The sequence below is a fragment of the Sarcophilus harrisii genome, chromosome 2 (genome assembly GCF_902635505.1).
Source record: "Sarcophilus harrisii chromosome 2, mSarHar1.11, whole genome shotgun sequence".
Classification (NCBI taxonomy): domain Eukaryota; kingdom Metazoa; phylum Chordata; class Mammalia; order Dasyuromorphia; family Dasyuridae; genus Sarcophilus; species Sarcophilus harrisii.
Genome location: NC_045427.1, coordinates 617,845,647 through 617,862,620, shown reverse-complemented (window position 1 = coordinate 617,862,620; position 16,974 = coordinate 617,845,647). Strand labels below are relative to the sequence as shown.

Genomic DNA, 16,974 nt, shown 5'->3' with positions numbered 1-16,974 from the left:
TAGGACAACTGGAAGTGGCTTTAGATTCAAAGAATGACCTTGAACTTTTAAAGGTGAGATCTACAAAAGGTGTCAGTCTGACGACAGCAATCACTCATTCAGTGATTAAAGCTGGTAAGAATTGAGGCAAAAAATGGCCGGCTTCACCTTATCAAAAGAACAAAAAAAAATCAACCTGGGAGGGAAAAATCCTCAGGGTTTCTGCCCCCAAATCACTCTACATTCACTCTGAACCATCAGGACTCAAACAATGACCAAGTGAAACTTGAGCTGAGACCTTTTGTTGGTCAAGCAATGGAAGCCAAAGTGATTTGGGTTTAAGACCAGATCCTTAAGAAAGAAATCTACCCCATGAAGCCCAAAATATCATGCAAGGTTTGAGCAATCAAAATTTAAATTGCTTTGGGGAGTCTGTATGTCTATAGAGAAGATGCTTTGTGCATATGAAAAATGATGCCTCATCCTAAGGCCAAGGAAGAGAACTTCCTTGTGTCCTTCCTCCCCATCCCTCTCCATCTGAGATTGAGAGAAAGTAGCTAAGATCATGAGGAAGAGCAAACCCATGGCCTTCATCCCCCTCCTGGGGGGGGGGTTCTGGGTGAAGAAAAGGCCCGTTTGAGGTGACTTTCTCTCCTTGGATCTCACACTAGAGGGGAGCAGATGTCCTTAATTCTGGAGCTTCCCCAACCCACCAGTGGCAGCCTGGCAGATGACTTTTGGGAACTGATCCAGGAGTCAGGAAAACTGAAATTTGAATACTGCTCATTTTGTGGCCAGACAAGTCACTGCACTGAAAAAGGGAATTTCCCTAAACCAGTGATATCATAGCTTGAGCCCAAAAGGAAAGAAATTCAAGCCCCCATGAGGGAAAATATGCCCCCTCACCCAACTAGTGTTCTGAGCTCCCTTGTGGCCCTGGCCCTGTGCACTACAATGGACAGCTCCCCTATGGGGCTGGCCATTCGGCTTCTTGGAGGAGGTGAGACCAGCCCAACCCAAGGATGGATGATCCTTTGCTGATTTGTTCCTGACCTTCCCAACACACCTCCACTTTGCCTCCTATAAAAAGGGTTCACCTGAGAACTCTTATCGTAGGAGGTTCTGGGACGAGGGCAGTATGAGAGGGGAGGGGAGAGAGGTCTCACCCAGGCCACAGCTTGGTGACCAGTGGCTTGATCGGGTTCCACAGCTGGAAGAGTTCAACCCACGCTGGTCACATCAGAAGGTTATACACAAGATCCAATCAAGTTCCCAGTTCTCCAAGGTGGGGTCCCGAGAATCGATACATGATTTCTCCACTGTGCCCCAAGAGAAGTTTCAGCTGTATAGCAGGTATGGAGGGCGTGGGAATGGGGTGGGACGGTCAGTCAGAGGCAGGGCCCTTGGGTGCTCAGGGCCAGCATGGAGCCCATCCAGAACAGATGGATCCTCAGCTCCTCTCAAAAACAGAGATTGTTGGTGGGAGAGATCAAGCACAAATGGTCAAATATTTTGTCAAATCTAGACATGCTTGCTCATTTCAAGCTCTACTTTGGGCATCGGCAGCAGATTGTAGTAAGAAAAAAATTTTGGATTTGAGGCCTGAGTTCAAATCCTAATTCTGCTGCTGACCTCCCATGTACCCTTAGAGCATGTCAGTATTCTCTGGGTATGTGTCCTTTTCTGTAAAATAAACAGATCGGACTAGTTGACCTCTGAGGTCCTGCAGCATTGATAGTAACCAAGACTAGCAAGAGCAGAGCAAAGCAGATCAGTAGGCCCGGTTTTGAATCCTGCCTCCATCAATTTCATAAAGTCATTTAGCTTCCCTATGCCTCTGTTTCCTCATCTGTAAAATGAGAGGATGGGACTAAATGGTTTCTAACTTTAGATCCACAAAGGGTTGCTTAGTGGATGACCTGTTTTAAGGGCTAGAGATGGACACACGATTCCCAGAGCAATCAGATAACCAAAAACTACATCCTAGCCACTCTGTGCTGTCTCAGAGGCTGTATCAATTAATTAGATGTAAATAAATGGGTCGTGTCAAAGCGCATGGGATCTTAAGCTGTTGACACATTTCCCAAGCAATCTCATTTGTGCTCTCATTCTGTTGCTTGGGACCTTCTTTCATTGAAAGCACAAAGAAAGGGACTGTTAGTTATCACAGCTCCAAATTAGCGGGTCTGAACCAAGACACTCTGACCATATTTGTTTCTTTACTGCCAACAATCAATGAATCAGATGAGTACTCGGCAATACTCTGCTCCTGTACTGAGAGCTCTAAGGGTACAGGGGAGAAATAGATGATATTTCTGTCCTCAGGGAACTTATAAATAAAAGATGAGGGAGGGAAGAGAAGAGATGAAGTTGGGGTGGGAGAAGAGAAGGAGAAGAGGGAGAGTGGAAAGAGAGGAGGAGGAGGGAGAGAAGGGGGATACGGAACATAGAGACAAAAAGACAAAGAGATATGGAGAGGGAGAGAGGGAGATGGAAGGAGGAGAGAGAGAGAGAGAGAGAGAGAGAGAGAGAGAGAGAGAGAGAGAGAGAGAGAGAGAGAAACTATTACATTGTGATTCCTGTAAGGGAAGATGCTAAATTGTAAGGTTAGTGATTGGTTGGTGTATATCAAGGAAGACTTCCTGGAGGAGATTAAAAAGTTCTTGCCTGTGCCAGGTGAGTGAGGTGCTTGGGTAAAGAAGCCTGGGGAGTGGGAAAGGGGGGAGTTTGGCTGGATAGAAGTAAATCAGCCAAGGGACAAAGTTCAAAGCTTCTTTTGAGAATTTGAGGGGCCATGGGAGATGTCCAAGAGACCAGGTAGTTCATGGCAGGGAGGAGGCCTAGACTTGGGGTTGGAGGAAGGGCTGGAGGAGATCTAGATGTGGTGGGCTCTGGAAAGCAGCAAGACACCATTTCTAGTTGAGGAGCTGTTCGTGGGAGCAGAGATGGGAGGAGTTTCCTTTGGGAAGCATCTCCTTTTCCCTCCAGAGTGGTCCAGACTTTCTGGTTCCTTTTTGTGACTGCCCGCTTCTCATTCTCTGCAGTCTTTATTACTCGGAATCCACAGACAGCCGAGACCACCAGTATCAGGTGAGTAGCTTTGATATGGACAGACTGGCCCTTCCCTAGACATCATCAATGGCTCCATTTCCTAAGTCTCCCCTCCCCAAAGGCAGGCACCTCTTGTACTGGTCAGCCAGTGGCCCCTGACAGTTTCAGGGCACTTCGGGATGCCTCAAGTACTTAAGCGAGTACTTAAGAGAGGGAAAATGGAGTCTATGTGGCAAGCCCGGCATTTCTTCTCAAAGCCTAAGAGAGCTATGGAGAAGGGAAAGAAGGGAAAGCAGAAGCTCTGTGTGAAGGCCAGGTGGAACTAACTAGCAAACTGAGCTAAGTGATCCTCCCATCAGGCAGCTATGTCAAAGCAGCAGAGTCTGGCAGAAAAATATCCCAAGCCAAAAACTTACCTCTTCCAGTTAATACCTGCGACCTTGGACAAACTCTGTAACCTGTTTATAAAAGGTTGCTTTCCCTGAAATCCCAGATCTCACTATCTCTCTTTGTGTCACCATCTATCTGTCTGTCTCCGTCTCTGTCTCTCTCTCCCTCTGTCTCTGTTTCTCTCTCTCTCTCTCTCTCTCTCTCTCTCTCTCTCTCTCTCTCTCTCTCTCTCTCTCTCTCTCTCTCTCTCTCTCTCTCTCTCTCTCTCTCTCTCTCTCTCTCTCTCTCTCTCTCCCCCTGTCACACATACACACACACATACAGAGTCAGTCAACACACGGCCATTAAAACTACATACAATTTCCAGTAGTCATAGGAACTCCAATTCTTCCTCTGCTAACTAACTGTGTGACATTAGGCAAATCACTTTCTCTCCCTCAGCCTCAGTATACCTCTTCCACAGAATGAGAACACTGGACTAGGTGGTCCCATCAGCTCCAGAGTTTTGCATGCCCTGTTTCTACCAGAAAGAGGACTTGATGGTTGATGAAGGAGAAAATTCACCCATAAATAGAAAAGGAAGCTTGGGGGACTTTTTCTTCCCCATAGTCAATATTTGTTGATTTACCGACTAGCTGAATGATCAGCAACCCCGTGGTTCAAAGCCTTTGTAGAATCTGAAGATCCTAGAATCTCAAGAGCAGATCTGGCTTCTGCCGTTCAATGGGCTCCTTCAATGACAACATTGCCCCGTGCCTCAGTTTTCCAGTCTCTTAAAAGGAGCAGCAATGTTTCCCTTCCAACTCTAACATTCATTCCTCTCTAGGTGGAAACAGTGGTTGGTGTTTTTTTCTAGCAGCCCACCTCAGACAGTGAGAGATGGGGCTTCTGCCCGAAGGGGGTTAACAGCCCTATCCCTCTGGGTGTGAAAGCATGTGTGTTCCTGCTTGTGAATTCCTCTGCATATGTGCTCACAAGATGCCATCTGTCTTACTTTAAAGGTGCTCCCAGCCTTGTGGTTGGCCCCTCACTCTACTCACCTCTATCACCCCATGCTGCTTTCCCAGCTTTACCAGTGAGGCTCCTTATTCGTGCAATATTCTGTATTCACATGTTACTCTAACAATGGCTCATAACTATTTACTGAATACCTACTGTGTGCAATTCACTACGCTAGGTGTTTTCAGGTCTTCAAAGGACATTTAAATGGGATTTAAGAAGTCTGGGTTCTAGACTAGAGTGGGGAGGATGATTCTGGACCTCATTTTCCCCTTCTTTAAAATGAGGGAGAGTAATTAGCAGAGGGAGCTTCTAAGAACCTTTACAGATGGGATGTCGAATGACTCTATAATGTTCTTATTTTATTCCTTCTCTCCTTCAATCTTTCCCAAAGCTCTTGGAGCTGGATTGAGCCAACCAGGGACAAGCTTATCCCCTGTTTTCCAGATAAAGAAACTGTAGCTGGAGAAATCAAAGTGACCTGCCTAATGTCACATAGGAAATTAGCAGAGCCTCTCCCAGACCCCAAGTCTCTTCAAGTTTCTCTTGGGGGGGAATTGAAAAAAATAAAGAAATTTAAAAAAATAAATAGAATAAAGAAAGAAATTGTGCAAGAATGGATCCATGAATTACTGGTCCCTTTAAATTCAGAAGTGGGACTGAATTGATCCCATTTCTCCGGTCAATTCACTTTTTTTCTAGGCTATTACAAAGCAAGATTAATTGCTTGTTTCTATTAGGATTTAGGGATCACATGATACTTTCCATTTAACAGATGAGGAAACTGAGGTACAGAGCAATTAACCAACTGTCTACATCTAATATCAGAATTAGAATTTCTGAGCTCTGGATCCAGACTCTCTCCACCTCCCCACTAAATTATGGCTACCTCTCACTAGAGATTAGAGACTACCCGTTTAAGAACATAAATAGAGAAAAGAATGAGGAGGTTCTCTGGAATTATGAATCCAATTTACTCATTTTGCAGATAAGGCCCAAAGGGGAATGATTTATCCATGGCAGCACACAAAGTGAGTGCTAAGACTCCAGGCTGGTCCTTCTACTTTACATCGGCCATGATTTCGGTCCTCAGGCTGGTGGAGGAGAGGAGGATGCTGAGAGAGCTCAGGCCCAAGTGCACTTAGGATATCAAAATGTAGTTTAAACAAAGCATTTAACTCACACCTAAAAGATTTCAGCTACCTCGGCTCCCTCCACATCTTCCACCTTTCCTATGGTACTTCAAGGTGCCCAGAGCCCACCTCCCTCCAGCTAAAAAGTAGCTCCTCCAATGGCTCCCATCAAAAAAAAAGATCAAAGCTTGAGGCAGGATCATTTGTGGGAAGCGGCCTCCCTCTGCTGGCCAAAGGGAAAAGTGCAGATTCCTGGCCCCTCCCAGAAGGTTTGAGACTTAAAGGTACCTGTTGGAATAGGTACCTGGAGAGGGAGGTCACCCAGAGGGTCTCCATTAAATCTATCAGCTTATAGAAAAACAGGGCCTCTATGGAAAGAATTCAGCTCCTCAACTTCAGGCCAATGAATGAGACATGTCCTGGTCGGCAGGGCTGGGAGTGGTAGTGAGGGACAAGAAGTGATTTGATGGGGATGATGATTAGAGAACGTTAGGAAATGGGATGGGATGAGGTCCCATGGTGGGGAAGGGATGTGCTAAACTGTGGAGGTCTCAAATGCCAATCTAAGAGATTTTTAAGGCACCATGGTATCCTGAAAATGACATTGGACCTAAGAGATTTTGAGTTTAATTCCTAATTAATCTTTCTAAGTCTCATTTTTCTCATTTATATAATTCAGATTATATCTGTGATCTCCATCAAATGAAAATCCCATACCTAAAGTACCTGAAGCACTCTTAAGGTGCCCTCTAAATTCCAGCTGCTGTTACTTTTCTGTTACCTACCTCCAAGTATGGCATCATGGACAGAATGTTGCACTTGGAGGCAACTTGGAGGCAAGAAAATCTGAGTTCGAATTCCACTGCAGACACTGGCATGACTTCCTGGTCATATAACTTAACAATTTCTCTTTGCAAAATGGGGATAAGAACATCACCCACAACCCCTGGTTATAGGGAGGATCAAATGTGACAGTATTCATAAAGCACTTTGTAGCAACTCGTAGGGGGTAGCTTAGTTAAAAAAAAACTGGCTTTAATTCCTAATTCTGGCGCCTACAAGACCCTTCACTTTCCTGCATCTCCAGCAAATCCCTAGGATTTAGATACTAACATCATTAGTGGGTTGTAATGTGTGTCAGCAAAGGGAATGTCTCCCTTGAGAATATCTAGGGATGGCTAACTCACAAATCTTTGGGGTATTTGCATTCCTATTTCGCAGGGTTGCAGCAAGAAAAGTGCTTTGTAAACCTTACTCTGTTAAAAAAAAAAAATATGTATTTATTCATGAACATGAAGAAGAGGGCTTCTTAAGAGATTTTTGAGCCAAGGGATGACCACGGCCCAATTAATATACAAGGAATATTAGTCTGGCAGTGGAGTAAAAAAAAAAAAAAAGGAAGGAATGGAGGAGGGAAGACTCATCAGGAGGTTAGAGTATAAGCTCCTTGAAGGCAGGGACAGCTTGGCTTTCATTTTTGCACTGCTGGGGCCTCAAACGGCATAGTGCAAGCTTAATAAAGACTTGTTGGTTGATTAATTGATGGACGCTGTAGCAATGGTCCAAGTATCTGGTAATGAGTCCTTGTATTTTTGATGGTTTTTCTTCATTTTTGCATTGTGCAATTGCAATTGCATTGCATTTTGCAAATGCAGGATTGCATTTGCATCCTGCTACCCAGGATAGCATAGTGCAAGTTTAATAAAGGCTTGTTGGTTGTTTGATGGATGCTATTGCAATGGTCAAAGTGTCTGGTAATGAGATCTTGAATTTTTGATGGGAATGAGAAATGGAGGGGCAGCATTGTAAATAGGCATGAGAAGTATTGTAGAAGTAGAATTTACTGTCCCATTTGACCAATAGGTGATGATTCCTTTGACCAAAGCTCAAGTAGATGCTTAGAAATATAAAAGATTGTCTTTTCAATCTACAAGTAAAGTCTACTATAGCAAGCAAGGATGGCCGAGCTTTTCTTGAGATGGCTATGAGACACCCAGGGAGATGAAGCTGAGTCTGATTAATCTTTCCAGACAGATTTAACTTTACCTCTCTCCATCATGTCCTCTATATTCCAACCAAAATGGCCCATTCCCTGCTGCCTGGAGTCCCCTCCCTACCTTTAAAGAGGCTTTCCTGAAACCTGGACTCACCTCTGCCCCATAGCAGCCTCAAGTGCTGTTGCCTCCTGTGCCTCCTCCATTAGCCCTTTCCTGATCCTTCTCCATCCAGGGATTAGGATTCTCCTGTCTTCCCCAGACTGCTTTTACTTTGCTTATATTTCATACTTATCTGTGCTGCATGGGGGAATACAACCTCCTTGAGGGCAGGGACTATTTGGATTTAATTTTTGTATATCCACTACTTAGTACCCTATAAATGCTTGTAGACTTGAATTTTCTAGCACTGAAATAGACATCACACAAGCCATTGACAAGGATGTGACGTATTTTAAACCTCATGGCTCAGAACATAGAGAATAAGACAAAACCTAACATGAGTGAATGAAGTTCTAAATTGCCCAACATGATGAGTCTCATAGGAACTTAAAGATGCTCTGAATTCAAATCCCAGCTCAGTTACTTACTGTGTGAAGTCATGCTTCTGGGCCAGTTTTTTCTTCTGTATAAGATGGGTTTCAGTATCTATTTCTAAGGTCTCTTCTAGATCTAAATCTATGATCTTATAATCTGGTGATTCTTTTTTTTAACTTCTCTTTTTCACTAAAAACTCAGTCTCTCCCACCTCAGAAAAAGGAGGCTATTAGGTACTAACCATCCTGGTCGAAAAGATTTGGATATCTTAGGATCTTTAGTACCTGGCAAGGAAAGGAGTTGGTGGACAAAGGAAAAAAGTGAGAGAACAGCAAACAAACTCATCTCTGCCTTGAATGGGGTGTTGGGATCTCTGGAAGTAGGGACTGGGAAGGATTGATAGTTCTAAAAGCACAGCTCTTTTCCTCAAGAAGGTCCAGTGGATCCCTACTACCTTTAGGATAAAATGCATATCCCTCTATTTGGCATCTAAAGTCCCTCAAAGTCTGGCTGTACTCAAGGATTCAAGGATTATCAAATATTTCTCCCTTTCAAACATTCTATGATACCATCAAACTGATCTGCTGATTGTTCCTTGTACATAGCATTCTGTCTTCCATCTACATATCTTGGTGCAAGTTACTCTCTCCTCAGTGATATTTTAGAGAAACCTTAGCTGACTTCAGGGTAAAACTCCAAGGTTACACCTTACAACAGACTTATTCCCCCAGTGGTCAGCACCTTCACTTCCCTCACCCCTGTTAAAAAATTATTTTTGTATGAATTATTCATTTATTGGAATGTGTGTGTTTTGTTCCTTCTCAATAGAATAAGGAACCGTTGCATTTTTGCCTCTCTATCTTTAGTACCTAACACTTTGTGGCATATTGTAGTTGCTTAAACAGTGGAAAGAGGAGACAGAGACATACAGAGACAGAGACAGTAAAAGAGACAGATGGGGGGTGAGAGAAAAAGAGGGGAGAGGGAGAAAGGAGAAGACAGAGAGAAGGAGAGAGGGAAGAGGAGATGGGGAAGGGGAGGGAGAGACAGAGAGAGAGAGAGAGAGAGAGAGACAGAGAGAGTGTGTAGAAATCTGCCTGTGCTCCTGGTGATCCGGGTGTGTAAGTGACGGGTGTCTGGTAGGAGGCAGCAAAGACTTAGGAAAGCGAAGGCTTAAGTCCCTCCTCAGAGCGCGCCTGCCCGGCAGGGAGGCCGCAGCCAAGGAGAGGTCGCGAGGGAAGGGGCCGCCCCGAGCACTTTGTTTATGGGCGCAGCCTTGTCCATCCCAAGGCTTCGGCGGTGACGCAGAGGCCCTGATGTGGGGGACGGGCGGGGCGGGCGCTGACCATGGGCACAACTGCACGGCTTAGCGGGTCAGGGCTGCCGGGACCCGGTTTCCCAATCTCCGCTGGACCCCGCCCAAGGTCTTGTGGACCCAGCAGTTGTGGGGTGGAGGCGGGGAGCATGGGAAAAGTCTCGGGTAGAAGGACCCCACGTTTGCGCACCTTCCTGCCCTCCGCAGGACGCTGACACCTTTCTGTGTGCACTTTCATCCCCCGAGCCCGGTGCCCGCCCCTCCGGCCTTCTGCCCCCACAAGCCGCCTTCTCCCTCTCCGGCCCCATCCTCCCTCTGGGGCCCTTCGGGATGGAAAGGGCAGGTTATTCAGTCTCTGAGAGGAGAGAGTTGGGAGCCAGGGGCTCACTGCAGCCCGGTTCCCCCAATGTTGGAGGAGAAGCTATCAGATGACATTAAGAGGGGCCTAGGAGATAGAGGGAGGACGGCCAAAGAAGGGTGGTTTTGTCCATCATTTGCTCTTAGAAAAGTAACCACACCCCTCCTGCCGCCACTTTTTTCCCAGCCGCAGTCAGGCCGGCCCGGCACCAGGCCCCATTGGGAACGCTGGGAGGCCAGTCTCCATTCATTCAGCTACTCATGGCCTGCTCCCTCCTCCTGATCCCTGCTCTGCCCAAGGACAAAGAGACTCGGAGCTGGAAGTTACCTAAGTGACCAGAAAGAGCCCAAACGCCTCGTTTTACAGAGGAGGACATTAAGTCCCTGAGAAAGGAAAATCTCCCTAAGAGATCTGTCCCAGCCGCCCCCCAAACCGAGATCACCCAGCCCAACTCATCTACAACTGACCCCATATATAGAACCATCACATGTGGAACCACAGGATGTGCTGGGTGAAGTCCTAGCCCCTTTTCTTTTTTCTTTTTCTTTTTTTTTTTAATTTAATAGCTTTTTATTTACAGGTTATATGCATGGGTAACTTTACAGCATTAACAATTGCCAAACCTCTTGTTCCACTTTTTCACCTCTTACCCCCCCACCCCCTCCCCCAGATGGCAGGATGACCAGTAGATGTTAAATATATTAAAATATAAATTAGATACACACTAAGTATACATGACCAAACCGTTATTTTGCTGTACAAAAAGAATCAGACTCTGACATATTGTACAATTAGCTTGTGAAGGAAATCAAAAATGCAGGTGTGCATAAATATAGGGATTGGGAATTCAACGTAATGGTTTTTAGTCATCACCCAGAGTTCTTTCTCATCATCTGGGGAGGGCAGTATCCAAGGGTCTTTACAAGGAACTGGGACTTTGGAGGAATGGTCCTGTATCCTACTGAATTCGGTTCAACTGGTTAGCATTTCCCTGGCAACTAAAAGGAGGAGAAATTGACCCTGATGTGTGGTTAGTTAACTGGTTATGTTGTTTTAGGAAGGTGTAGAGCGCTTGGGAGCAAGGCAAGGGATAAAGGGTGCACAGCCCTATTGCAGTGAACAGTGTAGCCTTTGGAATCAGAGGCTTAAATTCTGAATAAACTCTCTGTGAGCCCTCGAAGATAGGTTGAGCCTCAGTTTCCTAAGGTGTAAAATTCTTTCCATTTCTAAATCCTCTAATTCTGATTCTATATATCTGTGTCTCAGGAGCCAGAGGAGAAGGAGGCAATTAAATCTCAGGGAGAGATCTCTATTTATAAGAACTTCAGGTCACAGAAGGGAGTCAATGACCAGCCTGTAAGGGGATTCAGCACACCTGAGTTCCTCTCTGCCCAGGGGTTTGTAACTTTTTATGTCCCAGATCCCTCTGACAATCTGGTAGAGCCAACAGAAAAGATCTGTTTTTCAGAATCATAATTTTAAATGCATAAAATAAAATACATAGGTTTACAAAGGAAACTTTTAAAATAAAAATGTCATCCCCCATTTATTTTGTGGTTCAGTGATGTCTGACTCTGGGACCCCATTTGGGGTTTTCTTGGCAAAAGGACTGAAGTGATTTGCCATTTCCTTCTCCTGCTATTTTTACAGATGAGAAAACTGAGGCAAATAGGATGAAATGACTTCCCCAGGATCTTATAGCTAGTAAGTATGTGAGGCCAGATTTGAACTCAGGGAGATAAGTTTCTCTGACTCCAGGACAAGCATTATGGCCCTCCCAGCCACCCACCAAGTTTATAGACCCGTTAAATTTGGGTCACAAGTTAAGGACACCTACATTAATTCAATGTGGGAGCACCTGGATGGAGTGTTGGTCTGGAGTCAGGAAGATTGGAGTTTAAATTGGCCTCAGTTACTAGCAATGTAATCATCGCTAGTCAATGATCAAGTCAACTAATCTGTTTCTTCATCTGTAAAAGGGGGATAATAGGACCCTTCTCCCAGGGTTGTTGTAAGAATCAAATGAGATAATAAACATATAATCGCTAGAAGCAATGTTGGACTGGTGTCCTGTATCCAAAGAGATTCATTTAAATACACTTTAAATACATTTACAAATGTTACTTAATTCTTTACAAATTATTGTACTTTAAATACATTATTTCTCACAACAAAAATGGGAGGGAGGAGCTAATGCTAGTCCCATTTTACAGATGAGAAAACTAAGAAATTGCATTTGAACCCAGATCAGCCTCATTATATTTTGCATCTCCCCCTCCTTGACCCACTCATATACAGTGGGCTAAATAAATGTTTATTGAATTGAATCTCCACTTAGAAAGGCACTTAGCTTCTACCCAACATGTTTCTATTTCTCTCAATATTGTTCTATGGGATCATTCTTAAAAATGTAGCCAGATGGTAATAATTACTGATGTTAGAAAGTCTGATCAAACACTTTGTTCCGAGACCAGACTGCCCTTGACTTCCTCCCCTTTTCGGGATTCTGCTATACCTTCTGTAAATTTGAATTTTGTTTCTATGGAGGTACCTGTAGATAAAAGACTTACCACCTTAAAAAAAATTAAACACTAATGATGGGATTTCAGAACTCACATGAAGCCATCCACTTTTCATTGTGCCGGGAGAAGCAGCCTAGTGTAAGTGGGGGTTCAGGTCTCTCCTCTGACTTTTGCTAGGTGATTTTGGATAGTGCCTTAGATTAACACTCTTAAGATTTTAAATTATAAATTGGTTTTACAGATATAAAGGAAGTTTTCTATCCAGAAAACTCTCCACAGCAATGAAATGATAGGTTGAAACTTTTTTTTCCTTTTAACGATAAGCCATAATAAAGAAAGAGTTTATTTAGAGGAAAAAGCACTGATCTTTTTGAATCTGGAGACCTAAAGTTGAAACCTTGATGTTTATTATCTATTTTATCTGTTATTGCTCAATTGTTTATCATGTGCTACTCTGTGACCTTGTGGATCATAGCAATCCATTCCAATGTTTATTTTTTTAATCATTCTAACATTATTCACAGGTTGTCTTGACAAACATAGGAAAGGGATTTGCCAATTCTTTCTCTACCTTTCATCAGAACTCTACTACCATACCCTGTCTGTCTTGGGTAACCCTACACAGCTTACCTCATAAGTTTCATTAATTATATGAGTTTCTCTGCCATAAATCAGTAATCCAAGAAGGGATTGTTTATATAACCTTGAGCAAATAATTTAATTCTTTCAGAAGATTAATCTGGAAATGATTTATATAAATGACTGGAGGAGGGAAAATTGCAAGTTGGGAGAAAAATTAGGAATCTAGTACAATGAACTGGCTCTAAGACTCTGAACTAGGGCAGTGGGAGTACAAAGAAGAGGGTAAATTCCTTCTTTTTTAAGTGTGTTTTTCTCTTTACCATCTTCTAATAACATCATTTTATAATGGTCATGAGACCTGAAAATGAACGGGGAATTAAGAGCAATGCTGAGGAAGAAGACAGCTGGGTAATTCTATCCTCTTCCCCAGGAAAGTAGGAAAAAAAAAAAGACTCAATGTCTTAAAGAGAGGCAATATGGTGCTATTTCTAGAACATTCATCTATAAGTCAGGAAACATGGGTTTTATTTCTCATTCTAACACTAAAAAGCTACATGATTTTGGGCAAGCCACTTCTCTGGCCCATTTCTTCATCAATAAAATGAGAAAACCAGACCACATCAGAAGTTCTTAACCCAAGGTATACAGACTTGGGGGGGGGTACTTTTATTTTTGATATTTTAAAAATATTTTGTATGTCAGTATATAATCTTTGGTTTCCTTTGAAATACTGTGTATTTTATTTTATGACTTTTAAAATATTATCCTGAGACTCCACACAATTCACCAGTCAAAGGGATCTAATATACACAAAATATTAAGAATCGCTGGATGATCTCAAAGCCCTAATGTCCTAGTCTAGTCTATAGCTAGATTATTCTACTGGGATTCAGATGAGTTTTCCCTACTCTTTCTGCTATACAGAGGCAGACACAAACTGCTCAGTTCTTTATTTAAGGATTTCTACTTTCTCAGGAACTCAAAGATTAGATAAATTTCCTTGGTACCAATTCTATATAGATTTTCTCTGAGAGAGACATACATAGTTCATAGGCTAAATAAATGGAAAGAGGAATCCCAGACTTGGCAAATAGGGATTCCATGAATTATATCATTCCATTTGGGTGTGGAAGATAGGAACCTGTTTTACCTAGATAGCCGATCAGAGAAATAAGAACTCCAGCCCCAGAGGGCTTTCTACCATTAGTTCTTATAGACTTTAACTTAATTTTAATTGCCTTAAACTGGACAGCCATGCTCAACAGATGTACCTCAGCTTAGAGATCCTATGTGGTATTTTATGTTCTTAATTTCCCTATGTTGACTAATACTTCAACAGATTGATTGTATGTGAGGCATAGCTTTTGCAAAGTAGATAGGATTTGTGTCATTCATGTTGGACATTTTGTTATGGAGATTTAGAGCATTTGACTTTTAACAGTTTTTAGAATTAGAATTTTTAGCACAGAATTTATCTTGGACTATTCTATTTATGAAAAGAATCTCAGGTCAGAGACCTCTACTGGTGAACCAAAAATTTCCCAGTGTGAAAGAGGGCTAAGAAGGTCTGAGATCCAGCCTCTTGGGGAAACCATTGTCAAAGGTTAGAATCAGAAAGTGAGAAACAGAAAAAATAAGTGGGAGGGGGGAAGATTGACATTAATAAAAAGCTCAGGAGTGTTGTGTCTGCTTTCTAGAGCCCCCAAGTTGGGGTGATTAAAATATACCATCCTAGTGGAGAAGGGATGAGGCAGGACTCCTGAGAATAGTGGAAATACGGAGTCCATTTATTCCAAGGACTTTCCCCTTTTTATACCCTCATACCCTTATGTAGCAAAAACAACAGTGGGCATGTGCCAAATATATACTGCACACGTGGGACCACAAACAACTTGCTATTGTGTGTAGATGACTCTTTGCTACTTGGTATCACTCTGCTTCAGTCACAACTCAGGTTGTTACCTGACTTTTCAGGAAGGCTGAGGGGCCCTTAGGGGAGATGGGGAGTCAAACCAGACATTGTTAGCAGGTTCCCTCTGGGTTGAAGGGTCTTATACCTCACCCAGAGTTTCCCCACTGTCTGTGACCCTCTACACAGGAGGAAAAAAACCTCAAAGACTTTGCGCATAAGTAGATAAACTAATAAGAAAAACACTAATAGTGGAAGAAAATATGGCCTCCAGATCTAGTAAACAATTTCAGTCTATAAGTAAATAATGAAACAAAAGAAAATTATTTAACCCTTTAAGTAACAGAAAACGTGGATTTGAAAAAAGAATAAGGAACCACAATATACTGTTCTGAATGGTATAAAAATTAAGAATTGTGAGGGCAGAATTTATGGTCTGCAAAGCAAACAGATATTTGGTAGAATAGGAAAATGAATGAGATGACAAAACTCACCAAAGAAACAAGAAAAAGAACAAGAAGAATAAAAAGAAGACGATATAGAACATAAATGTACAAAAGTAGGGGATTATTTGGAAGAAGAAAAGCTTAAAATTACATTTAAAGAAAATAGACTTTCCATTCAAGTAAAATATATTGATCCTAAAGATAGGATGTATTTAAAAAAAAAAATAAATGATAGCAGTCTCTTAGAAGAATATAAGTCAAAAAAAACCTGAACAACATGATGCAACAAATAATAAAAGAAAATTTCCAGAACTTATGAATATAAAACAAAAACATCAGTGAGAAGAATTCATAGATTGCCTTCAGGAAAAAATATTCAATATTCAATATTCAAAAAATATTCAATTCAGAAATAACAAATGCTGCAAGTGACCAGGAGAAAGGGTTTCAAATACAAAAGAAAGAAAACTTAAGACTATTCTGTATCCATCAGAAAAAACAGAAAAATACCTACCCTGAATGGCCTACCCTGAAAATCTGAGTTTAATGATAAATGAAAATAAGATGAACATTCTACATTGAGAGACAGACAAAATAAAACCAGACCTGAAGAAATTAGCCTGTATGACAAAAATGCAGAATGGGTGAACAGACGCCATAGCCTGGACACATAGGACAACAAAAGAGAGTGACATCAGAGAGACCAGTACGAACCTCCTTTCTAAATAATACACAGACACAAAACGGAATGCAAAAGTCAGGAAGAAATAATGGTGGAGAGGTAGGCATAGGCATTATAGATATAAACTCTTGGCACTCCGTGTGCAAATGAATCAATGTATTTTATGGGATTAAATTATAAAAAAGGAGGTTCATGGAAAGAGGAGAGGAAAAGAGGGAGGTGAAAAGGAAGTGTTGCCATCTAGTCAAGGACTAACACTTTCAAGGGAATGTGACTCCTATGGGGTCTCAGAAAAAGTAGAGTCTGAAGAGGGAGTGAATGAAAGGGGGGTTGAAAGGAAAGTTTTAAAGGGGGGAGGTAAAAGGGAATCCTTGTTCTGGTGAGGGGAAGAAGCTAGACTGAAGAATGGTCCTATGGGTAAAGGGATATGTTCTATGAAGGAAGAGGGACCTTTTGCTAGAGATTGTCTGTGGGGATTTAGTGCTTAGAAAGACCACTTGTTCTGCCTCAGGAGATGGGGGAAGAATATAGAGCCCCTGGAGGTAACTAGTGTCTGGATATCAACCTAGGGAGGAGATTTGGGGAACAAATGAAGGAGGAAGGTGATTAGAGGGAGGATATATGGTCAGTTATGGGTTACATAATTAGGTTCATGAGAGGGAGGGTCCTGCCACTGGGTAATATCATCTCTATGACCTGAAGAAATTGACTTTTTTTCCTTTTTTTAAAATTAGGATTCTTTTAAAATTTTTATTTTTTTTATTATAACTTTTTATTTACAAGATATATGCATGGGTGATTTTTCAGCATTGACTCTTCTTCTATTCCAACTTTTTCCCTCCTTCTCTTCACCCCCTTCCCGTAGATGGCAGGTAGACCAATACATGTTAAATATGTTAAAGTATATGTTAAATACATTATATGTATACATATCCATATAGTTATTGTACTGCACAAAATAAAAATCGGACTTAGAAATAAGGTGAAAATAACCTGTGAAGGAAATAAAAAATGCAGGCAGACAAAACCAGAGGGAGTGGAAATGCTACGTTGTGGTTCATACTCATTTCCCATAGT

General features: G+C 42.2%; 1 protein-coding gene across 3 annotated transcripts in view; it reads left to right on the top strand.

Moving 5' to 3' along the window:
- Positions 1–16,974, top strand: part of CCDC33 (coiled-coil domain containing 33) — a 205,347-nt gene that overhangs the window by 163,577 nt on the left and 24,796 nt on the right. For 2 of the 3 annotated variants that reach the window (XR_004232550.1, XM_012545514.2), the window contains exons 12-13: positions 1,190–1,332; positions 3,024–3,069. The exons of the other annotated variant lie outside the window; for it this stretch is intronic. Coding sequence is in view for 1 of the 2 variants with exons in the window: in XM_012545514.2 (XP_012400968.1) it covers positions 1,190–1,332; positions 3,024–3,069 (189 nt within the window). In the remaining variant the exon portion in view is untranslated. The remainder of the gene's footprint in view (positions 1–1,189; positions 1,333–3,023; positions 3,070–16,974) is intronic. 3 annotated transcript variants of the gene reach the window in all.